The sequence below is a fragment of the Zootermopsis nevadensis genome, unplaced genomic scaffold (assembly GCF_977971745.1).
Source record: "Zootermopsis nevadensis isolate Lab colony 2312 unplaced genomic scaffold, Znev_1.0 Znev_ptg000010l, whole genome shotgun sequence".
Taxonomy (NCBI): domain Eukaryota; kingdom Metazoa; phylum Arthropoda; class Insecta; order Blattodea; family Termopsidae; genus Zootermopsis; species Zootermopsis nevadensis.
The window spans coordinates 3,380,265-3,405,857 of record NW_028259142.1 but is presented as its reverse complement, the minus strand read 5'-3'; the positions used below and the strand labels follow the sequence as shown (position 1 = coordinate 3,405,857).

Here is a 25,593-nt window from a genome sequence, read left to right as displayed (position 1 = left end):
TCACCTACGTGTTCATTTATGATCCTTGATGACCGTAAATGTAAGGTCAGTGTGGAGTAAGATATTGTATGTAGAATTGCAGTAGATTGCCCCAAACAGTTTTTTTTTTTTTTTTTTTGCAATTCCTCATAGAAATGAATAGAAACATTTAAAACATTATTAGTTTTTATTTTTATAATTCCGTGAACTTCTATGCCGATACATGGCGTTTGTTATAATTTTTATTTATTGATAATGAAATTTAAGAATCATTACGTTTTATTATCAGAGGTACATTACCTCAGTCAGTAAAATTATTGAGTATGGCCTGGATGGAGCGATGAGCCTTGTTCTCTGACTCATAATATTTAGTACTCTGGTGCCATTTAATTTCCGTATTATAGGAAGCAGGTACATGGTACTGTCCACAGACCAGGAGAAAAGCCCTGCTAGGAATTCGATATACGCGCATGCGCAAAATTTCGCGGTGAGTGACTACCCATCCTAAAAGCGTTCGTTCAACAACCACTGAACGAACAACAGACTACAATCTTTCACGTGTTCTAATGTGTACAGCTTTAAGATTACCTCACAGCGGCACAGCGATTTAATCTAGAATATTATCGCAACATCCGCAGAACACATTAGAGTTGCGCTCACTACACGCTACTCATAACTGCGTGATGTTTTCAGTCTGTGTAGTAGCGTAAAACTCTGACGTGTCACACTTCCCACCAATAGCAGCCCTCTAGTCCACCAGGCAGTAAACATTCCCCCCGCACCGACCAGAAACGACTTCCCACAGCAGAGTTTTTCTCGTTATCTGTGGACAGTAGAAGAGTCTTAAAGAAAATACTTTATGAATTTCCATCTGTATTATTTTAAGTCAAATTACCGCATTTGTTCATATGTTTCTACGCTGACATTGTGTGTAGATAACAGGATTACAGTGCATTGTGGTTTAAATAATTGTACAATTGTTTTTCAGCATCTAGTTCCGATGAGGACAGTCTCGTGAACGAGGGTGATTTACAGAGTACACCGGAGCGAGAAAGAGTGCGAACAACACCTCAGCAGCAACAGACAGCTCAGTCTGACACGTCTAGTACAGGATCAGCTCGTGAAACACCACCACAACAACGGCAGCAACAGATCCATCGCCAACAGACGCGGCTTCCGAACGGCGGTCCAGGACCAGGTCATACCACTGTCTGGGAAGAGCGTGATGCCATCCCTGTAGGAGGACCCAGATGGGATGATCGTAAGAGGATGACGAAGGCAGAAATAACTGATCTGGCTGACGTCATGCAAAATCTCAGGCCTTGTAAGTTTCGGCCTTGTCACAGTATTCTAGAATATTGATTAAACTTCCTATCTCAAGAGTTACTTTAATTTTTTTCTTGTATGCTTAGCGATGATTCAATCATCAGTCCTTAGTTAATTCTTTACTACATTCAAATAAATTTTCGATTGATTTAAATGGAAGAATTTGGGATAATCTATAAATAGCAATAAAGAAATGTAAATATGTAGATAAATTTTTAGTTATTTATTAATAGTGAACAGAAATTAATCTTAAATTTCAAAACGAGGAAGTATTAAAAATAAAATTGTGTGTACCGTATGGCATAATGGGTGGTGACGGATATTTATGTAATTAACGAGGGCAGAACATTGAGACAAACTTCACAAAAATTGCTATAGCTTTGAGTAGAATACACAGCATTATATTTATGTAAAAGGAATATTTATTTTGTCCACAGTATTAAAGCAAGGATGCATCAATTTAACATTCACAAAACAAATTTGTGTAGTCCTATTTATAACACCGTACAGTAGCCATCTTTTTATTAATATTTTGCCTTCTTTCGGATAAGTCACGATAGCTATAGAGTTTGCGATGCCAATATCTTACTATCCTTCCATTGCAGACACACAACCTCCAGATGTAACGCACAACACGGCTCAGTCACGACGTATGACGGCTGCCGATAGGGTCAACAGATATAAGCAGTCTCGCCAATCTTCTGCCTCCGATGATATGGGTACGTTATGGATCGGAGCTTAAGACTGTCTGTAGCAGAAGAGGGCGCTTAGTGTCTTTTAACGCTGACCGACTGGTTTATTGCAGCCATGGTCACAGGTACTGGAAGGTGGAAGGTGTCTGCCAAGATACAGCAGCTGCTAAACACTCTGAAGCGACCGAAGAGAAGACCGCTGCCCGAGTTTTACGAAGATGATGACATCGAGCTGGAGATTGCAGCTAACCCCAAAGACCCTAATGCCCCAAAGCCAGAAGGCAGTTCAATGACTTCTGCAGTTGGCGAACAACTTGTGGTGTGTACAGCGCATGTGAATCCTTAGAGAACGTAAAGACTTAGATATATAAGGAGCGAGCGGATATGTTTAGTCACGGGTTTATAGATTATTGATATTATTGTCACAACCATTTTTAACACACGTTGATTTTAGTTACATGGGATATATTTGTTTTCTGGAACAAAAAAAAATATTATTTGTTTCAGGTACCATCTGGTCTGCCCAGAAACCTTGAGGCAGCGATCCAGAGGTACGGCTCAGCTACTTACAAGGCACCTATTGCGACTGTTTTGGATCCTAATGGAAAACTTACCATAACACTCACTTATGGTAAGAATCTTGGAACATACTTCATTAATGGCTTCTTTTTTTTTTGCAGAGGTGGTTGTTACTAAGAGAATAATTAATATTCTGTAGAATTTTGCCATTGTGAGGCAGGTAAATCATAGATCTTTTAATTAGCCGCCACCCCCCTTCAGTTTCACGTACCATAGAAGGTAATTTTCAATCTTGGTATGATCTGTTATTTTAAAAATACTTAAAGAATTGTGTATTTCATAAATGAGCAATACCTGATAATAGAAAAATTGTTTCAATATTAATATTGTCACAATATTCTGATAATTATGACATGTTACAGGCAAGCTTCTCAGTCGGTCACAAAAAATTGCCTACACGCTTTTGAACAAGGCTTTCAGCAAAGGAGGAGAGACGTGTCTCAAATCGGGTGACCGCATCGCCCTCGTCTACCCCAACAACGACCCCATCAATTTTATTTGTGCATTCTACGGTTGCCTTCAGGCCGGCATCGTTCCCGTCCCCATTGAAGTGCCGCTAACGCGAAGGGTACGTATCGTTTTCTCGGACTTTGATTTAGTTCTCTCCGTACTTATTATCGTTAATAATTTTTGTAAACATACAACTTATGCTAAGAAATTAAGTATAATAGATCTTGTCATTTCTTACATGACAATTAAAATCTTTTAATAGGCAAATTTATGATTATTTATAATGATTTTTTTTTTTTTTGCTTTTATTGTTAGGATGCGGGTTCCCAACAGATTGGTTTCCTGCTAGGTAGCTGTGGTATCCAGGTGGCTCTGACATCTGAAGCTTGTCTGAAGGGATTGCCCAAAACAGCTGCTGGAGAGGTGGTGGCATTTAAAGGATGGCCAAAATTGCAGTGGTTTGTCACAGAACACCTCGCTAAAACTCCCAAAGACTGGTTACCTCCTCCAAGACTGACTGATGATACTCCGGCTTACATAGAGGTAAGCAGATTTCTGCCGACTCTGTTTTGTTTTATTTGTGATTTTTTTTAAGAATGGTTTAATAATGTGGTAGCTAATCAAATTCAGTGTTTAGATTTCGTTTTGATAACTAATAAATTATTTGAGTTGGGCATGGTACCTGCACTTTGTCGTGTTGGTGGGGCTTGAGTACCTCGGTGACCCCAAGAGCTACTGGTAGGGCCTCCCTAGCCAGATTGGTCGAGGGGGAGAGGTCAGACTAAGACAGGTACCCTGGTCCTCCAGGTTGGGGGTTAGTCGCAAGGCTAACAACCTCGCACCGTAAAAAGAAAGATGTTTCGAGACCTCGATCAGAGCCTCGGACCTAACAGAGGACCGAATGGAAGAGGAGAATTGAGGAGTCCATGGACCGAATACGGACCGGAGAGCCACAGAAGAAGAAGAAGATATAAATCTACTGCCACGAAGCTAATCACGATTTTAGTAGATTATACCTTTACACTAATTTTGTTTTGTTGTTCGTAGTACACAACTGATCGTGATGGTTCCGTGATGGGAGTGACGGTGACACGAGCGGCCATGCTGGCTCACTGTCGCACGCTGACAATGGCATGCAACTACACAGAAGGGGAGAACATGGTGTGTGTGTTGGACTTCAAGCGTGAAGTTGGACTATGGCACAGTGTTTTGACCAGTGTACTCAATGGAATGCACGTTGTTTTCATCCCTTACGCGCTGATGAAGGTCAACCCTGCCTCATGGATGCAGATGATTACAAAGCACAGAGGTACGTGCAGTTCTGTACAGGTACTACCGCTTTAAGCTCGGAGAACTTGTACTCTGTCATAAATGTGGCTTTTAATTAAATTTTCATGCTGTTCACTATAGGAGAGGAGATATACTCATACCGTAGAATGTAGTGTTCATCAAACTCTTTGAATAAACAAAGTGTTTACACAACATCAACATATGTGACAATTATTATTGAGTTGGTGCATTTGAAGTATATTACGATCTCACTGGTCTGTTTTCTTATTAGTTTTGTCTCGCATGTCACAGTATCCAATTATAAAAATGTGTGTTGTTCATCAGTTATTTGTAAAACTGATATTAAAGTGTTAAAATAATAATATCCCGATATTCAAAATCAGTTACATGTAATTACATGTTTTTGCAATATGGCAATGTGAGGGAGTTTCCAAGAAAACCTTACTGTTAAGCTTATTTTATGTTGTAAGATTTGAGGTTTTCGCAGCGGTGAGTATGAAGATTTCTGTCTTCTGGGTTGTTGCGCTGTGTAGTCTGGTCGATGTTAACCAACGTTTCAGAGGTCATACTGCGTTTCATCGCCTTGAAGACGGAGGCAGTATGACCTCTGAAACGTTGGTTAACATCGACCAGACTACACAGCGCAACAACCCAGAAGACAGAAATCTTCATACTCTGATGACGGAGGCAGTATGACCTCTGAAACGTTGGTTAACATCGACCAGACTACACAGCGCAACAACCCAGAAGACAGAAATCTTCATACTCTGATGACGGAGGCAGTATGACCTCTGAAACGTTGGTTAACATCGACCAGACTACACAGCACAACAACCCAGAAGACGGAAATCTTCATACTCATCCCCTTGATGATGGAGGCAGTATGACCTCTGAAACGTTGGTTAACATCGACCAGACTACACAGCGCAACAACCCAGAAGACAGAAATCTTCATACTCTGATGACGGAGGCAGTATGACCTCTGAAACGTTGGTTAACATCGACCAGACTACACAGCACAACAACCCAGAAGACGGAAATCTTCATACTCATCCCCTTGATGATGGAGGCAGTATGACCTCTGAAACGTTGGTTAACATCGACCAGACTACACAGCGCAACAACCCAGAAGACAGAAATCTTCATACTCTGATGACGGAGGCAGTATGACCTCTGAAACGTTGGTTAACATCGACCAGACTACACAGCACAACAACCCAGAAGACGGAAATCTTCATACTCTGATGACGGAGGCAGTATGACCTCTGAAACGTTGGTTAACATCGACCAGACTACACAGCACAACAACCCAGAAGACGGAAATCTTCATACTCATCCCCTTGATGATGGAGGCAGTATGACCTCTGAAACGTTGGTTAACATCGACCAGACTACACAGCGCAACAACCCAGAAGACAGAAATCTTCATACTCTGATGACGGAGGCAGTATGACCTCTGAAACGTTGGTTAACATCGACCAGACTACACAGCACAACAACCCAGAAGACAGAAATCTTCATACTCTGATGACGGAGGCAGTATGACCTCTGAAACGTTGGTTAACATCGACCAGACTACACAGCACAACAACCCAGAAGACGGAAATCTTCATACTCATCCCCTTGATGATGGAGGCAGTATGACCTCTGAAACGTTGGTTAACATCGACCAGACTACACAGCGCAACAACCCAGAAGACAGAAATCTTCATACTCTGATGACGGAGGCAGTATGACCTCTGAAACGTTGGTTAACATCGACCAGACTACACAGCACAACAACCCAGAAGACGGAAATCTTCATACTCATCCCCTTGATGATGGAGGCAGTATGACCTCTGAAACGTTGGTTAACATCGACCAGACTACACAGCGCAACAACCCAGAAGACAGAAATCTTCATACTCTGATGACGGAGGCAGTATGACCTCTGAAACGTTGGTTAACATCGACCAGACTACACAGCACAACAACCCAGAAGACGGAAATCTTCATACTCATCCCCTTGATGATGGAGGCAGTATGACCTCTGAAACGTTGGTTAACATCGACCAGACTACACAGCGCAACAACCCAGAAGACAGAAATCTTCATACTCTGATGACGGAGGCAGTATGACCTCTGAAACGTTGGTTAACATCGACCAGACTACACAGCACAACAACCCAGAAGACGGAAATCTTCATACTCATCCCCTTGATGATGGAGGCAGTATGACCTCTGAAACGTTGGTTAACATCGACCAGACTACACAGCGCAACAACGCAGAAGACAGAAATCATTTTATGTTCTGACAGTACAATGTCCATTCACATAATTATGCAACATACGCCTATACATCTCTGCATACTTAATCGTGGCTGTCCTTAGTTCACGTATAAGTCTTGTGACCCCAGCGAATTAACACTGAAAAATGCCTGCCCTTCGTATCTTTCTAAGACACGTGGGCGTATCTCACTATCTTAAACAGTGCTGGACATGGAAATTTAAATAATATGTTCTGTGGTGTGTACAGTTGCACATTAGGTAACCAGGCTTTTTGTACGTGAATGTGTCACAGGACCAAATAGGAATAGTGACATACTTTGACTGAACTTCTGTCGCATTCTGTTGGCAGCTAGTGTAGCTGTGGTGAAGTCACGGGACCTGCACTGGGGGTTGCTGGCAACCAAGGACCACAAGGAAGTGAGTTTATCGTCGCTACGATTGCTCCTTGTAGCAGACGGGGCAAATCCATGGTCATTGTCATCATGTGATCAGTTCCTCAGTGTGTTCCAGGCCAAAGGGCTTAGGCCTGATGCCATCTGTCCTTGTGCAAGTTCCAGTGAATGTCTCACAGTCTCTGTGAGGAGGTGAGCCTTGTGGTATTATGTTACTCGGGGTTTGTCACACATTATCCCTGGTAAAGTTCCGTAATGATAGATTATGTTATGAACGCCAGCCTTAAACTAATTTTATGTTAAAACAATGTGCATGTGACTGTCGTAGGGAAGAGAAACTGCAGGTTGTGCATCCATTTTGTATAGAGTGGATGAAAATTACATTTTAGTAACTCAAAATTTAATTAAAATTTATAAGAAATACCCCTATTTCACAGGACACTAATAAACATTTGTGTACTGCTGTGAAATATATCTAAGGCATAGAAACCTCTAGGTTTTCATGTCATTTTCATTCTGACATAAGCACATTTACTGCCAGTCGTTTAAATTCCATCCGTAGCGCTGGAGTTTAAAGCCTTTAAATGATGTTTTGCACTGTCTGAAGAAAAAAATCCTACTTTGCAAATTGCAGAAAATAAATAAATGAATATTTTACATCTCTGGTAGACTTTGAGGGCATGGGGTTATGTGTATCAGGCTTAGGGTGCAGATAACCTTTGCAGTTTCTCCATTATGATCTTCTGATAGTGTCCGTGATCTCTTTTAGTACCTTGACTTTGGTTTTATGGAACTCGTGAGCACCCACACAAGGGCAGTTTCCTCCTTACACTATTTTGATATTTGTGATGTTCCTTCAGGCCAGGACGTGCAGGGGTGAATGCTACAGGAAGAGGTGTACTGTCTATGTCGGGCCTCAGCTATGGCGTTGTGCGCGTCGATCAAGAGAACTCTCTTACGTCACTTACTTTACAAGACTGCGGGCAAGTCATGCCTGGTTGTAAGTATTTTTTTACTTCTTTCTGCATTTCTAACAGTGTCAACTCTGAAGATGGAGGCCATATGTCTGTTTAAATTACTGTGTTACAGGACAGGAGATTGTCAGGAGTGTTAACTGTTACATGTGTCATCGTGTTGTAGGTGTAATTGTGGTTGTGAGGATGGATGGTCCGTCTTTCCTCTGCAAGACAGATGAGGTAGGGGAGATCTGTGTAAATTCAGGTGCAACAGGAAGCCAGTATTGGGGTCTGCAAGGTCTTACCAACAGTGCTTTCAGAGTTCAGCCGCTCGGTAGCGACGGAAAACCGATAGGAGAAGCTGAGTACACGCGCAGTGGTCTCCTTGGCTTCCTTGGCCCTGTAAGTACTTTTTTTCCACTTTTTCTGTGCAATTACGTGATAGTAATCTAAAGTTCAGAAGAAAAGCAACGATTCATTTGTAGGAATTGAGATATGTTCTTTTTTGTTTTTTTGTGTTCTTTGTAGTTCCAATCTTCATGTGCAGACAGACAAGGCAGACATGATCTTTCCTTTGTGCAAAAAAAAATGTAGAAAATGTACAGCCTGCGTCATGTCTGTACTGAAGCTACGGTATTTTTATGCAGAACAGGTCACTTAATAGTGGATCTTTATTCTTTTTGCTAAAGGGTGGCTTGGTGTTTGTCTGTGGATCACGTGATGGGCTGATGACAGTAACAGGGCGTAAACATAATGCCGATGATATCATTGCGACGGTGCTTGCTGTGGAACCCATGAAATTCATCTACCGTGGGCGAATTGCCGTGTTCAGTATACGCGTGCTTCGTGACGAACGGATTTGTGTCATAGCAGAACAGCGACCTGACTGCAGCGAGGAGGAGGTAAAATGTCAAAGAGTCTAAAGTGCATGTTTGTGTATACACTAGTTTCCTTTTGCATGTTTTTTTTTCAGGTAAAATTTACATATATATATATTATAATTTTATTCTGTTTAAAAATTAGTTAGGAAGAACAACCATTTTAGTAGTTGTGTGAAATGTCATCGTTCACTCTGAATGAATGAAGAACACAATTTGTTGGTATCTAAAAATTAAAATACTAATGAAAATATTTGGACCAGGAGAGAGAAGTAGCAGGGAATGGAGGTTATTACGTAAGACAGCTTGAATAGAGTTAAAGGGAATTTCTGATAGGCTCAACATCCAGTTTCATTGATTGAACAAGAGAGATATAGATGGGATGAGAGTATGGAATTGAGGAACGTGGGTAATTCTCTTGTGTGTGTGTATGATATTTGCAGAGCTTCCAGTGGATGTCACGTGTCCTGCAGGCAGTCGATTCAATCCATCAAGTCGGAATATATTGCTTGGCTCTGGTCCCACCAAACTATCTCCCAAAGACACCGCTCGGAGGAATTCATCTCTCGGAGACTAAGCATCGATTTCTAGAAGGAACGCTGCATCCAGCTAATGTGCTGCTCTGTCCCCACACTTGTGTTACCAACTTACCAAAACCTCGTGAGGTCCACTCAGGTATGTTGCTTATTCAGCCACTATAATATATTACTGCTTTTGCTTAGATTATATAACAGTTAAATGGTCTTATGAGTAACTTCAGAAACACTGAAAAAATAAGTTGTTCTGTATAAAAATATCACAGTCACTGATTCAATGTCCTACGTAAGCGATAACAAGCGAGCTACCTGAGCTGCATAAGCAACATGGGGTGTCATATGAAGCGGGGAAACGCTTGTTGTGTCCTACATGAGAGACCGCAATAGAAGTGCGTGCACCTTCCGTGTACTACACGATCAGAGCTTTCTTGCACATGTGCCTTACTGGCCAGTGCAGTGACTCGCGCGAAAATATCAAAATATTTGATCTCGGACTTTGGCCGCTTCCCTCTCCTGACTGCTTCGCTGGAACCTAGGACAGCTCCACACAAACAGCCAGTTTGATATTTCCGCTTCACCCACTCAACTCGCACCGCTCGCATTTAATCGCTAACGTAGGACAGCGGGTTAGTATTTAAAGAGTTCTAGGTTTAGTCTTGACCAGTGACATTAACACAGGAAGCACAAAAACTGTAAGAAATATTTGTCAGAATAATGGTACCCAGTTTTCAAGATTATGAGTAGAGCCAGTTCCGAAAGTGTCGCATATATTTCATATAATTTAGGCACTGAACATAACCCAACATAATTGCAGTAAAATATTCACTTGTGCCTTATTATTTTCACTTATGTAAGTTCAGGAGCTACAGCAATTCAACGCTATATAATACATAACAAAGCTTACAGTATGAAATTAAATTTTCAATTTAGGGATATGGGGGTCCGCAGTGGCAGCGTGGTCTGAAGCATGGGTCTTGTGCCACTTGGTCGCAGGGACCGTGGGTTCGAATCCCACTCAAGCCATGGATGTTTTTCTGTGTTGTGCTGTCCTGCGTACAGGTAGAGGCCTTGCGATGGGCCGATCCCTCGTCCAAGGAGTCCTACCGAATGTCTGATAGTTCAAAGCTAACTGAAAAGTTGGGGACCCATAAAGGGTACCGGAAAATGTACAAACATTGTTAAACCGGAAAAAGAAGAAGGCAGAAGAAGAATTTAGTGAAATTAATAATCACAGTAATTAATTTAATGAAATTAATATCTTATTTCCAGTAGAATATGCAGTATATAAGTAAAAATTAATATTCTTCTCATACTTCACTAAAGACCGCCGTGTTGGAACAATTTCAGATCAAATCATCATCACGGTGATAACCAGAGATAGCATCACCTCACTAATGGAAAGTTGTGAAGTATTTGTAATTGCGCAGAGTAACCTGGAGTGCAGTATAGTCTCGTTTGAGTTTAAATCCTGTTGAAACAGAACAACTCTGAATTCCTATGTGTGCGTACATAGTGAAACAGAGACACAAACAACGCTGCAAAATCAAAGAGTGTTAGAAGTGTCTTAACAAATATAGTGAGTGTTAACGAGTGGCAGATCATACTGAAATAAAATCAATCTGTTTCTTTTGCTTGACTCAGCGCTTTCTACCTGCGGTAGAGATTTAATTATTGATCGATCGTATTAATAATTTGCACTCACTCAAGATAGACGCTGACCTACAGATACAAAAGATAAGAAAATCATGTCCGTGCTATTGAAATTTTCAACCCCTGCATGGCAGCTAATGAAACCTCATACTGTTTATTTTAATGTTTGTAATGTACCAATAAGACACACGAGCACAACTTTTCTTGATGCAAATGCGTCGTCTAAATGGGTATTTTTCTTCTTGATTAGCTGCTTGACACTTCGCTCGCTGCTCTGCCAGACACATGTTCTAAGACACAGCTCTGTGCTATTAGCATGGTTTTGTTTCTAAAATGTATTTATACAGTGCAGTCGGTAATCAAAAGGACTTGACTCACTGTATTAGTTTAGTGGCCTGTTACCAGTACCAATACCGTACTGGATGATGTTTTGTTAATGCCAGCGTATCTTGCTCTTCCAATAGTAGCAGTTGTGAACCTTTTTGGCTTATCAGATACAGTTACTTCGCTAACTAGTTTCCATGTATTTTCAAAAAAATATGAAACACTTGCTAATTTTGGAAAGGAGAGAGAGAATGTAACAGAGTTAATGTCATAGTAACACTGATGGAAGATATCATAAATTTTGTTCTACTTTCACAGTGAAGAGATGTATGTAGAAGTAGAGAAATTGTGTTTTGCTGTTCGTATCGATTGTTTCTTAGCTGAGAGAGCGCAGAAGTCCTTTGTGTGGTGGAGAATAAAATTTATGAAGACACGCCTTTTATTAAATTTATTATTATTATTTAAACATTCTATCATACACACTTATTAGTCTCACGTGTATTTAATAATATATCTATCCAGTGAAGTTAATTTAACTTCCAGAATTGTAAATATTTATCCATTAAATAATTTATTATTTTCATTCCCAATTATCAGATGTAAATAATGTTTGTAGTTTTGTAATTGTTTTTGCTTGTGTAAAAGTATCAAGTAAATTCTTAAAGAGTTGAAGACCAGTTCTGCATTTTATGTCTTCTGTATAGTTATTGTGGTAGTTATTATCATTGGTAACTCTATCGGTACAGATATCAACTGGTTAATCTGTAGCTGTGTTGTGTAGTTTGTACATAAATTTGTTTTATGAAAATTTATAACTGTGCAGTTAATATTATGGCATGAACAGTCACATTCCAGTCAGTATGCATACATTATTCACATATTTCTTGATTTCTCCTTGTCACTGATTAGATTTGTTCAGTTTATATCAATTCTAACTTGTATTCGAGAGGTCTGCCATGTTTGAATTGGTTGAGTCACTGAAATTATGTACATTTCTGCGTTTAAAATACTTATAAGATTATATTCACATTTCCTAAGAAAGGGATATTATTTACATAACTTGTGAGGTTTTGTATATAGTAATTTAAACATTTCAATTTTGATGGCGTTTGCACAGTTTGAACTTTTGTATCCATGTTGCCCATTCATAATTCTTAATAATTTCTCACATGCCTGCATTTTTATAAACATGGCATATTTCCCAGAAATGACAACCATGTGAGAAATAAATTGACAATATGAATGGACTGTTGTATTGTGTGTGCTTCTTTCAGTTTTGAAATGTGCTACAACAGCATTTTTTTGTAATGTGGCTTCCTAGCTGCTGACTTTGTTACAGACGTTGGCCCTGCCTCTGTCATGGTGGGCAACATAGTTCAGGGTAATCGCCTCGCTTCTGCGCAAGGCAGGGATATGGGCATTGTGGATGAGGAGTCTGACTCTGCTCGCAAGGTGAGACAGAAAGTTACGATTTCCTTTTTTATTGTTCTGGGGAAAAAGGAAAGCAAAATCTTGCTATTAAAATGGTGATGGGTGATACGAGATGTTTTTGCTAAACTTCCTTACTCGTGCTGCTTGTGGGGGGAAAAGGTGTTTGTTTATTTATGTTAGCATAGCTATAATTTTTCATACTTCTTCTTCTTGATATTCCCTTTTTGGTCACAACCATGGAATAATGGGGACAGAAAAGAAAATAAATAGCACAAAATAATAAAATAAATTTATGTTCAGTTACGTCACTTCACATTTTTATAGAAGTTTGTAGTTTGACTTTGGTATTGCTTGCAGTATCAGTTCATCTCTGAGATCTTGAAATGGCGAGCTCAGAGCACAGCGGACCACGTAATCTTCACACTGCTCAACTCTAAAGGTGCTGTTGCAACAACATTGTCGTGTTCACAATTACACAAAAAGGCTGAACGCGTTGGAAATCTTCTTTTGGAGAAGGGGAAGATCAATACAGGAGACCATGTTGCACTCATATTTCCACCAGGCATTGATCTCATATGTGCTTTCTATGGCTGCCTGTATGTTGGTAAGTTCATGTGAGAGATAGTCAGGAAATAAAAGAACTGAATGGAAAACTGCTTATTAAAATTTTTACTTTGAAATTCTATACACATCTGGATAGCATTTTTCACAACGAATACCTTATGTTATAGGTGCAGTACCAGTAACAATCCGGCCACCACATCCACAGAACCTGCAGACGACACTGCCAACAGTGCGAATGATTGTCGACGTTAGCAAATCCGTACTTGTTCTTTCCAACCAGAATGTCATGAAGTTGCTCAAGTCCAAGGTATTGTTAAATAAGTAATATCGATGTGTTTCCTGGTTTCTACAAGTGAACATTGCCTTTCCACACCAATTACTGAGCGTCAGAACATCTGAACAGATTTTAAGAAATTTTATATTGAGTATTTTTACTAAAACTGGCAACACATTCCAATTTTGGTCAAAATCAGACGGAAGTATTGGATCCTTTATGAGAAGACATATATATATATTTCTGTACTCCAAAGTGACTGAGGTGGGAATTCCTGCATGGTAAATCCACAGATGGAATATCCTGGATATTCAAAATTGTCCAAGGCCATATTCTGGCGGATACATCAATATTTACACTCTTTAAATTTTCTAACTTGTTTATTTGCCAGTGTGACACTTGCTTCGTGTAGCTGAGCTTAGTAACGTATCTCGATATTTGCAGGAGGCAAGCAATGTTGTGGACATCAAGTCATGGCCCGTCACTCTAGATACTGACGACATGCCCAAAAAAAAGCTGCCAGTGACGTACAGAGCACCCACAGCTGAAATGCTGGCGTACCTTGACTTCAGGTGGGTATTAGGGTAGCATTCAGCTGAAGATTATGGTACACCTACTTTTGATATGTTCTTTAAATGATACCTTTGAGAACTTTTTAGTTTTTCATCATCGATTAAATTAATACAGACATTTTACAGATTTACTTTTATAAAAGCTTCTTGTCAGCAGCTAGTAATTTCAATGTTAAATATTGCTGCCTTATTTTTTATTCATAACATGATATGTAGAAAAGGGTTTTATGTAGAGTTTTTAGTACATTTAATTGCCTTACAGAATTTAACATATACTGCCTAAAATGTTTGTTAGTTGTTCCCATCAGAGTGTAAGCTAAATGTAGGTTCCCCCCCCCCCCTTTTTTTATTTTCTACAGAAAGAATCATACTATTGGCATATATTTTATGATCTACTACCACACAAAATGTTATCAACCAACATTAATATGGTAGCATTGGTTCTGGTATTATTCCTTTGTGAGAAGTTTGGATGGCCGCCATGTTGATATTATTGATTTTAGGAAATTAAACTACTGAATTGTGCCTTTATTACTTAGCATGGGGCTCCGCGTGGTCTGAGGCGCAGACCTTGTGCCGCTTGGTCGCAGGGACCGTGGGTTCGAATCCCACTCAAGCCATGGATGTTCTTCTGTGTTGTGTTGTCCTGTGTACAGGTAGAGGCCTTGCGACGGGCCGATCCCTCGTCCGAGGAGTCCTACCGAATGTCCATAGATCAAGCCAACTGAAAAGTTGGGGACCCGTAAAGGGTACCGGAAAATGTTCAAACATTGTTAAACAGGAAAAAGAAGAAGATTACATAGCATGGTGTTCATACCAAGCTTTATGAAAATCTGAGTAATACCGTAAGACTATGATACTACAAACGTATACTTCCGTATGAAATTGTGTTGTATTTAGCGTTTTATGAAAAGATGGTAGAATTTCATAAAGTAGAAATGTAAATGTATGTTGGCTGTCGAGTAGTGGCTAAAGTCATGGCTTGTGCGTAGTGTGTCAACTACAGGGATGTTGGCAGGCATCAAAATGTCCCATGCTGCAGTAACATCGCTATGTAGATCCATGAAGCTGGCCTGCGAGCTCTACCCCTCACGACACATCGCCCTCTGCTTAGATCCTTACTGTGGCCTTGGCTTTGCGCTCTGGTGCTTGAGTAGGTGAGTACAGCTCTTCCTTTACTTTTGAATATTAATGAAATATTTACACATTTCTCTTTTTTTATGAGTCATCTGTCTGTCTCTTCCTACAGATCCTCCTGAGTTTCTTTCCATGTTGTTCCTATGTTGATCTTAATCTTTTAGGCAGTTTCCTTTTACTTTCATGTCTATAAACTTCTTGGATTCGCTCTTTGATGATTTTTAAAATGTGTCTGTGGCAAGAAGGAAAAGAAGTTTTATACATTTTTAATGTGTCTCGTTTTAAGGACCTTGATTTAAGGTTAACAGCAGTTTATACTGAGGAATTTTTACTGTTTCTACCACGTTAAATTGTTTAAAGCACCTTTTCATACAATCTGAAGCTATTATAGCGACTGATATAATAAAATCTTCCTGAGCTGTCTGCTGTATCAGTTGGTTAAAAATTGACATTTCAGGAACCACCTGTGTCACTATCGTTGTGATTATGATGTAACAGATAAACATGTGGGACTGTCTGAATGAACTGTTACGTCATAATCCTGATGGGGAATGAGTTGGTCCCTGAAATGTTGATTTTTAACCAGCTGACATGGCTGGTGCCCCAGGAAGATTTAATTAATTCAATATATCCTTGCCACGCACTTGTTTTTGTTTTTAAACTCTGTGCGTCGTTGATGGTGGAGCTCGTCTAAGTTTAAGTCTCTGAAGACTCTGATTTTTAATGATGATTTTTGACTTCATTTGCAGCATCTACTCTGGTCATCATTCCATTCTAATTCCTCCTTCGGAAGTGGAGGTGAACCCAGCACTATGGTTGACTGCTGTTAGCCAGTATAGGGTTAGAGATACGTTCTGTTCTTATGGTGAGTGTTTGAACTGTTCTCGTATCCATTTAAGAGAATGTTGTTGTCAGCGATCTGACATTTTCATGCTGGTGAAGATGTTGATGTTCATCTCCACTGTTCATAATTTGCTTACGTATCTTAGAGAAGTAAGTGACAATATTTACCGTATATATTGAATATAATAAGGTTTTCTTATCATTGCAGGTGTAATGGAGTTATGCACAAAAGGTCTAGGTTCGTCAGTAAATCAGTTGAAGCAGAGAGGTGTGAATCTGGGCTGTGTACGAACATGTGTTGTTGTAGCAGAGGAGCGACCACGTATCACGCTCACAACTAGCTTCTCTAAGCTCTTCTCTGCATTGGGGCTTAGTCCAAGGGCTGTGTCCACCAGCTTTGGTTGTCGTGTAAATGTTGCGATATGTCTACAGGTTAGTCTTGTGATCTTACGTTACTTCGCAATTTTGCAGAATTTTGTTTTTGACCAGTCTTAACAACTAACAGTTCAGAATAGTGTATGGATAGTGGTTCTATTACTGCCCCCCCCCCCTCCCCCCAAATACATTACCTACAGTAAAAGCAGACAATTTTAAAAATTTGTCTCACAGTTTGGCTAAGAAGAGTTAATATTACTAGTATTGTTTTAATAAATATTTTAAGGGTGTAAAATTCAAGCGGTATGTATGAAATTTGGCAGACTTAAAAATTTATATAATTTTAAATATTTGTTTAGTAAATGGGAGATTTGATGACTACAGAGAAAATGGTTAAACCGTGTTAACCCATGGATGTACGTGACAGCTTGCAACCGCCCTTTCGCTGACTGTTTTTCTTCTCACTCTGGTTGCCCCGGGATCAAACCCAGTAGCGTGCCCGGTTTGCTCGCGGTTACAGCTTGATATAAAGCGGAAGGATATAAGGGATAATAATTGGGGTAAGGTTTGTCGGCGAGCAAGATTTTCCGACCCTCAGGGATCATACGGGGACTGTGATAGTTGGAGCGGCCGTGCGCCAAGGACGTGAAATCTGTGGGGATGACAAACTGCAGACCACACCGAAGTCACCTTGGAAATATTTCACCTTTTAATTCCTTTTAACAAGTTATTCTTATTTTTGGGCAGCGCGATGATTCGGCTGTTGTATTTTGATCTTGAAGTTTAATGAATCGAGGAGAAACTGTCTGCTTGCCTTTAAGAACCGAACTTTTAGAGAGCGAGCCCCAACGCAACCTCGCTTTTTATATTCCCGGATCGTAACAGTTTTTGAATTTTGAATTGAATATGACAATCCGATTCGTCCCCCAAAAAGTCTCTTATGACGTCGGAAACGTGCCGAACAGCCACATTCAAATTCCATTGGTCCGAGTCGTAGTGGAGCAGCGGTCATCTGGCAATCGTCACTTCACACCTACTAGGGCGCCCCAAACCAACGGTCACTAAACCGAATGTTGGGGGAAGAGACTTTCACACGCCAGGATGGCGCCACTCTCTTTCCCAATGTGATACATTGGACAAAGCCAAAACTTAATAAAATCACTCAAATTTTGATGAAGTGAGGTGTACCAAGTATCATCTAATCACACCTCCTTCGTTCATATAAACCAGATTAATATGCCAAAGTCTGGTTTACCCCTCATCTCAAGTTTCAGTCCGTTCGGGAATTGAACCACGGACCTGGACTGGCACAAGCTTTAGGCCATTCGCTCATTTTGTTGACATTACAGGTATTTGAAGGTATGAAATGTTAACAGACGAAAGTTAGAAAAGTTGATGTATTGGCCATAGATGTAGAACTTTTATAATCATTTTTAGTCATTTACTTCAAAAAAATTTTAATTAGTTAAAAATGTAATCACATGACATGATTGTGTTTTAGGGAGCATCAAGCCCTGAGCCATCAATAGTATACGTAGACCTACGGGCATTGCGGAATGACCGCGTGTCTTTGGTGGAAAGAGGTAGTCCACATTCTCTCTGCCTCATGGAATCTGGGAAGCTTCTGCCTGGAGTTAAGGTCATCATTGCCAACCCTGAGACCAAAGGCCAGTGTGGAGACTCGCATCTTGGAGAGGTACGAACTCACGCACCTCGTTTCATTATATGTTCATTGCCCATCCACTTATTTCATATCACAGATGACAGAACAGGTAAAGGTAATTGTAAGGTTGCGTGGTGCTTAGCTAAGCACCACACAACTTTACAACTTTGCGGCTATGTGTTGTTTTTCTCTTTACTCCACCCACTACGGAAACAATTATGTACATTTTTCCATTACAGATATGGGTGCAGTCAAGTCATAATGCAAGTGGTTACTTCACTATCTACGGTGATGAGAGTGACTATGCAGATCACTTCAGCGCAAGCTTAGTGACTGGAAATACGGGTGAAGTGTATGCACGGACAGGCTACTTGGGATTCTTGCGACGAACGGAGTGTGCACAGCAGCAAGGTGGAGCTCAGCTGTCTGGCACGACGACGTTGCTCGGCGGTTCCATGACGGCTATCGGTCAGCCGCAGGGTGATGCTGCAAGTGGAGGTGAGGAGGATGACACTCCTGGCCTCGCGCACTGCCACGCTGCCGCTACTGCTGCCTCGGCCACATCAGGTCTGGCAGCCCACTGGCTTCTTAGCACTGCACTCACACTGCCAACCGTCCCCTACACAGACATTCACTGCATTTTTTTGCACGTATCTTCACCTGTTGACATCTTTCCTTTCCTTCCAGTTTCTTATTTAAATAAGAAAAATGAAATCATAAGCACTGTTGCAGCAAAATTTAAGCAGTATTGTCAAAAAGGACCAATTTTGGAATTTGCTACCCAATTTTAACGTTTAAATTTTTCATTAGAACTGTAGATGAATTATAGAAATTTTTATGATGTATGTATATTTAATTTACGGTACAAGATCATTATAACATGAGTTCGCAATGTTTGGAAAGAATGTCGTTATAATTAATATTTGTTGTAGTCATTGAATCAACTGGAAATACATACATTACCTTCCGAAAGAAACAGAAAAACTTACTGTTTATATCAACTTTTGTGGACCTTAAGGCTGGGACGACACGACCGTACAAAGTACGTCCGTTGTAACGCACATCGTGACGTCCGTCATAGAATTATGAAGGGGCATATAGGGTACAACACATGAAGCACGCATGCTTTGTGTGTTGTATGCCCCTTCATAATTCTATGATGGACGTCCCGATGTGCATTACAACGGACATACTTTGTAAGGTCGTGTCGCCCCAGCCTTAGACTTTTATATGCCTACAATACGGTGTTCCACCACATTTGTACATTCCACTGTATATTTTGTGAATGTCTGGGGGTACTGGTTGGTACTTCTGTTACATGCTTTTACAAATGACACCCATTTACACTCAGTGGCTTGGTTTTTGTGTCCAAGTACCAAGCCTCAGTTTTATTAACATATTTTTGATAAAATTATGCCACAGTCTAATTAAAGAGCGAAATTTTCCCACTGGCTTGTAAAACATTACGTTGCAAACTACTTTTTGATTAAAATCTCACGTGTCATATATTTTTAAGACACATTATAATAATTACGAGCTTCGGGGTTTGGATCGGTTGGCAGGTTTACTAAATTATAGTTGAGATGCATATTTTGCAGCCAAAACAATTGATTGGTCCTTGTGCCGCTTCGTCGCTAGGACCGTGGGTTCGAATCCCACTCAAGCCATGGATGTTTTTCGGTGTTGTGCTGTCCTGTCCTGTGTACAGGTAGAGGCCTTGCGACGGGTCGATCCCTCGTCCAAGGAGTCCTACCGAATGTCCATAGATCAAGCCAACTAAAAAGTTGGGGACCCGTAAAAGGGTACCGGATAAAACAGTGTTAAACCGGAAAAAGAAGAACAAGAAAAATTGATCGGTGTAAATGAGAGGTCCTGCAACATGTTAAGTTTCTTTATTTATTTTGAATATCTTCTTGCGGATCCAGCATTATATGTTGATTTCTGATACTGCAGCTCTTATGTTTTATTTGTGTCTGTCTCTGCTTTGTTCCCTTATTGCGTTTCTGTAACATATTTATGTATGTGCTTTACGTCATGGTGCTGCTTGCTGAAGGACAGGTAAGCCATCTTTATCTCTGCAGAAGCAGAAACCCATTTTTATACAGCATAAAAGAATTATAACATTGTATTGTAACATGCGTATTGAATAATGAAATATTAAAATGTTTTTGCTGAAACCAGTTAATTATAGTCGAGCAGCTTCTAAGATAGGAATGAAAAGGAAGTGAGATGGTTTGTGGAGTTATTATTCTAGAGACAAATAATGGAAAGATATATGAAAGTTATAGGTTGGTGTCTGTTCCTACAGCAAGACTACGTGTTTCAGCCGGAATTAGTTTTTATTAGTATTCAACGTCTTGCGTCTGTGATACTAAAATCCGTGAATTTACAAATTACATTTCGTGGATAGCGTAACAGTTCTGTCGTGTTTGCTGTGTTATTTATTACCTCTAGATTTTCAGTACTTGAAACAGGCAGAGTGGATGACCAATATCCTTTAGCATAATAAACATCAGTGTGACATCATGGCATCTAGAATTTTGCCAACAGATTGTATTTATATGTTTTGTATTATTCTTAAAGTAAACAGCTATTATTTACTTAAACAGCATCAACCAATTCACCTACATAATAGAGAAGTGCCATGTTTTCGTTACAGTAGGAACTGAATATTAAAGTAGTATTTAGTGATATGGGGGTCCGCAGTGGCTGGTCTGAGGCGTGGGCCTTGTGCCGCTTGGTCGCTGGAACCGTGGGTTCGAATCCCACTCAAGCCATGGATGTTTTTCTGTGTTGTGCTGTCCTGCGTACAGGTAGAGGCCTTGCGACGGGCTGATCCCTCATCCAAGGAGTCTTACCGAATATCTATAGATCAAGCCAACGAAAATTTGGGACCCGCAGTGCTCAGGCACTTGAAGGACAGGTCGTTCCCAGTATCCCAGTATTTAGATTAGGTACAGCTTCAAAGAGTTGTCATGATGTATTATAATTAACTGTTTTCAAATGTTGGCATTAGTTTGTAACGATTTCTCTGTATGTTACAGAGCTGCACGATGCTGTGTTTGTGGTGGGTGCACTAGATGAGACTGTGATGTTGCGAGGCATGCGTTACCATCCTATTGACATTGAGAATAGCGTTATGCGTTGTCATAAGAAGATTGCTGAATGGTGAGTGATGTTTGTCAGAGTAAAAGCACAATTCAGAAAATATATACCAGTGTAGTGAAACCTGTTTTTTAAATGCGTTTGTGCAGTATATTGACAATGATTTTAATTTATAGCAGACAGATCTGTAATTTCAAAGCTAATCAACTTAAAAGTATTACATTATACACAGAATATTAATTATTCTTTATTGTCTTTACCTTCATTTAGGCCATGTCATAGCTCAGGTGTCTAGATGCTGGCTTGTCACTCCAGAGACCCATATTCGGTCCTGGGTGATTTCAAGTAAAATTTATGGTGGATAAAGTGGCACTGAATCAGGTTCTTTTCTGAGTTCTTCATTTTCCGCCACAGATCATTACGCCATTGCTCCATACTGATACATCACTGCCCCATGGGGTGTGCAATAGCCCTAACCAAGCAACATATTATCATAACCTCATTCCTCAGTTATGGCATATGGGTATATGGTAGAAGACCCAGAGTCGGCAAGAGACAGGATACATTTTACTAATGATGGTACACAGTGGTATTAAAAATTCCTCGTAATTTATGTCTTCCAGTGCTGTTTTCACCTGGACAAACCTGCTCGTCGTCGTCGTAGAATTAGATGGCAATGAGAATGAAGCACTGGATCTAGTTCCGCTCGTCACCAACACAGTTCTTGAGGAACATCACCTGATAGTGGGCGTAGTTGTCGTCGTCGACCCAGGAGTAGTGCCTATCAACTCGCGTGGTGAGAAGCAGCGCATGCATCTTCGTGACGGCTTCCTGGCGGACCAGCTGGATCCTATCTATGTCGCCTACAACATGTGAGACCGGGACTGAGGATGGAGAGCGTATTAACAGTAGTTCCAACTTGCCGTTGGTGCATGGCACATCCAGTAACACCTGGTTCCTGACCGCAGGTTGGAATTGTTGATATTATTCAGCCAGTCTGCATTGTTGCATTGCAGTCAGTGTTACCAACTTGGCCTATCACTTGCTGGTGAAATAACCAGGTACAGAACACAGGGAGTTTAATAAGATAAATGATGATAAGGTAAGGGATACACGTTGACCAGATGGCCTATTGCATTTTAAAGTCAGGAGTAAGATATGTTGCATTTGTTATGTGTTTTACTGAAATAAAGTTGCGCAGAGCGTGTAGTGTAATGAGATTCCATTCGCTGGACAGTCACCTGGAATTAGGTTTGTATGTGGCCATGGAAACAGATTGGAAAGGTCATCTCGACTAGCTAGTCGGTGAATGGGTAGGCTTTTGCCCCCGAACTTCTAGCGTTTGTTTGAGAAATGAACATTTACATAGCATGACGAAACGTGCGTTTGACTAGTGATAATATAATAAGTTGATCGCAAACTAGTAGAGAATAATGAACGTGTTATTGACGTGAAGGAATTTGTCACATTTGCATCTGTAGAACGGTATCTGTATGGCATTGCGGTATGTCGCTGTTTTTTGCGTGAATGTTGTCAGGTTATTAATTGTTTTTATTTGAATCGGGTTTTGCGATGCAGTTGCATTGGTTTAGAATTAACGTTCCGCAATAACCATATACATGAAATATGCACCATCACAATGGATCTTCAGCATCTCAAGTTATTCTTTCAAGGAAGAGAAGTTGATGAATTTTCTTAATTTATGCTGTTGAAACTGCTGCTGAATCGGCACAAATATAATCGTATTCATTAGATAACGTATAAAATGTTTTAAGAATATCTTTAATAGTAGATACAAACTGCCAGATGGGATATTCACAGACATGTTACAGTAACGTAAGTCCATTTTATGTACTGCCGTAAGACTCTGCCGTTTGTCTTTATTACAAAAACATCTGGTGCTTCACTTCTTTTATTATAGCCACGAACAAACAGCAAAGGAGCCGATATAAAGCCGCACAAGTTTTAAAAAAAGGTATAAACGTGCTTTCATCATCAGTTTCATGTTGTTGATTTTTTTTATAAACATCGCACTGTCACTGGTTTTGTTTAATTGATGAATTCTGTCATTTTCTTTAAATATGGACATCTTTCCTAGCTCTGACTCTTAGTGCAATATTTTTATTAATCGAATTCATCAGTTAATTTTATTAATGCTTTAGCTGCCCCTTCATATGAACACTTCTTTTCTAGTCTGTGTTAATAGTTTCAAAAATGTTATTGGTGTGACAGAAAGACCCCTGCTACGTTCCTCACGTGTTAGACTGCGGTGAACCGGGGTAAGGAGGGAGGATTTGTCACAATTTTTGAAACACAAGTAGCTAGCTTTTTTAATAAATAAGTTTCACTTGTGCCAAGTCAATAATAATGATAATGTAATAAATAACATTAATAAGAATGTTAATAATTATTATATAAATAATTGTCACAAGATTGAGTCTGTAGGTACAGTGTGACACGTGTCTCAGTGCATGGTTAGTTTTATGCCTAGACAGCGCACTGTTGCCGTACTGAAGAACTGAGATGAAAACTGTACTACCACCACCACCACCACACCACATAACAACCACCGTCACCATTGAAGTGTGCACCTGTTGAGGACAAGAGCTGTGCACGGCTGTGCGTGACCACGTGTTGTGATCCAATGACCGACGTCTTTCATCGTACGTGTGGGAGAGACTGGTGAAGGCCATAAAGAGATTTCAGTTTGAAATAATTTCTTTCTGCAAGGAGCTGTTACGCTGGGGCCACACGACCGTACAAAGTACGTCCGTTGTAACGCACATCGTGACGTCCGTCATAGAATTATGAAGGGGCATACAGCACACGAAGCACGCGCACGTGCTTCGTGTGTTGTACCCTATATGTACGGTCGTGTGGCCCCAGCCTTAAGGGTAAAGAAGCTCATTTGTAAATTTGTTGATCTTTACTTAAAATTGTAATGTATTATAATTGCATTTGGTTCTGTCAGTAATGTTTTACATTTATGTTTATTGAATATGTGCGCACACACTGCTGTGTTGCAAGTGTACCAATTTGATTGCTTCTTTGTGACGTTTAGTTTTCATGACGACGAGGTTGAGCCGTGTCAGGAACGTCAGAGATTGCACAAAGAGCACACCATGTGGAGTAAGGCATTTGTGGCACTTTTACGGGGAATAAAGTGTTCTGTATACTTTTTTTTTTCATTCGTGTGGAACTGGTTTTTTCAAAGCAGATATTTTATGGTCTGTAAAAAAAAATTAAAAAATATTCTCGTACCTATATTATGTGATGGACTTAATCCATATGTTGGAATTTTTTTGCGTAGGCTTTAATGATTTTGAATATTTGGATATTTTTATACTAAGAGTAATCCAGACGGTCCCTTACTTCATGTGGTAGTGTTTCTGCGGATTTTATATAGTAGTAGATACCGTGAACGTGTACTGACCTTTGCATGGAATATTGTAACCACTTGCTCCCAGTTTTCTTCAGAACCAAATGGTGATGTATATGTTCTGTAATGTAACTACTATGTTAGTTTGTCTGCAGGTTTTTAGCGATAGGAGGAATGATTGTATTAATTGTTTTGTATATAAACATTTGTGAAGAGTTTTGAAATATTCACTCTTGCAGGTTGATCACAGCTAATATACCTCTTGATTTTTAAGAAGATATATTCAGTGTATGGTGTCTGTTATAGGATGCCTTTTGCTTTTAAAAATTGTTCTAACATTTCTCTAGTAAGAACTCCTCGAATTAAAAACATAAAGCAGCTCTATAACTTTGCAACTTCTGAAGAATAATTGTACGAAGACAATGTGAATATATAATTTCCCAAATTAAAATATGAGAGATTGTGTAAATTTTCCTTAATTGTGTTTAGAATAAATGTTCTGTAAATTTTGCAAAATTCAGGTCTTGTGAATTGGGTGAAACAGGATGCAATGAAGAGTGAAGCATAACATCTACATCGCAGATCGCAGTTACAATAGCAACTGCGTTGGAGTGTCTTTTAGCAATGTTTCCATATTTTGTAATAAAAAAAAATGTGGGTGGGGGGGGCACAGTCCATGCAGGTTTTTATTTCCTTACAATAAATTTGCACTTCTGTGTGTTCAGGCCCTGTTACTTGTGGATCACCAGAATTAATAATTTTGTAATTACATTATCTATTTCTTTAAAATTGTTCACTGGCATACTTGCAACTAGGTTAAATTTTTTAAGTAAAACCCCAAACTTTACACATGATTTGTAGGTAAGTTTATGATATTCTTTTATACAAAACTTTTCATTCCTAGATTTAATATTGCATTAGTTTGTGCCA

At 39.8% G+C, this 25,593-nt stretch overlaps 1 protein-coding gene across 10 annotated transcripts in view; it reads left to right on the top strand.

The window, feature by feature from the left end:
• The window catches only part of DIP2 (disco-interacting protein 2), a 122,837-nt gene extending 97,718 nt beyond the window's left edge, over positions 1-25,119 (top strand). For 8 of the 10 annotated variants that reach the window (XM_087346236.1, XM_087346235.1, XM_087346233.1 and 5 more), the window contains 23 exons: positions 968-1,303; positions 1,911-2,024; positions 2,111-2,316; positions 2,505-2,628; positions 2,939-3,144; positions 3,342-3,569; positions 4,074-4,335; positions 6,934-7,168; positions 7,837-7,976; positions 8,117-8,334; positions 8,622-8,834; positions 9,254-9,485; positions 12,642-12,772; positions 13,109-13,355; positions 13,483-13,622; positions 14,034-14,161; positions 15,154-15,318; positions 16,048-16,163; positions 16,350-16,573; positions 18,018-18,212; positions 18,419-18,746; positions 21,224-21,347; positions 21,908-25,119. In XM_087346236.1, coding sequence (XP_087202362.1) covers positions 968-1,303; positions 1,911-2,024; positions 2,111-2,316; positions 2,505-2,628; positions 2,939-3,144; positions 3,342-3,569; positions 4,074-4,335; positions 6,934-7,168; positions 7,837-7,976; positions 8,117-8,334; positions 8,622-8,834; positions 9,254-9,485; positions 12,642-12,772; positions 13,109-13,355; positions 13,483-13,622; positions 14,034-14,161; positions 15,154-15,318; positions 16,048-16,163; positions 16,350-16,573; positions 18,018-18,212; positions 18,419-18,746; positions 21,224-21,347; positions 21,908-22,160 — 4,565 coding nt within the window. In that variant the 3' untranslated portion in view covers positions 22,161-25,119. The remainder of the gene's footprint in view (positions 1-967; positions 1,304-1,910; positions 2,025-2,110; positions 2,317-2,504; positions 2,629-2,938; positions 3,145-3,341; positions 3,570-4,073; positions 4,336-6,933; positions 7,169-7,836; positions 7,977-8,116; positions 8,335-8,621; positions 8,835-9,253; positions 9,486-12,641; positions 12,773-13,108; positions 13,356-13,482; positions 13,623-14,033; positions 14,162-15,153; positions 15,319-16,047; positions 16,164-16,349; positions 16,574-18,017; positions 18,213-18,418; positions 18,747-21,223; positions 21,348-21,907) is intronic. The other 2 variants (XM_087346231.1, XM_022068878.2) reach the window with 2 other exon arrangements.
• Positions 25,120-25,593: the final 474 nt, after the last annotated feature.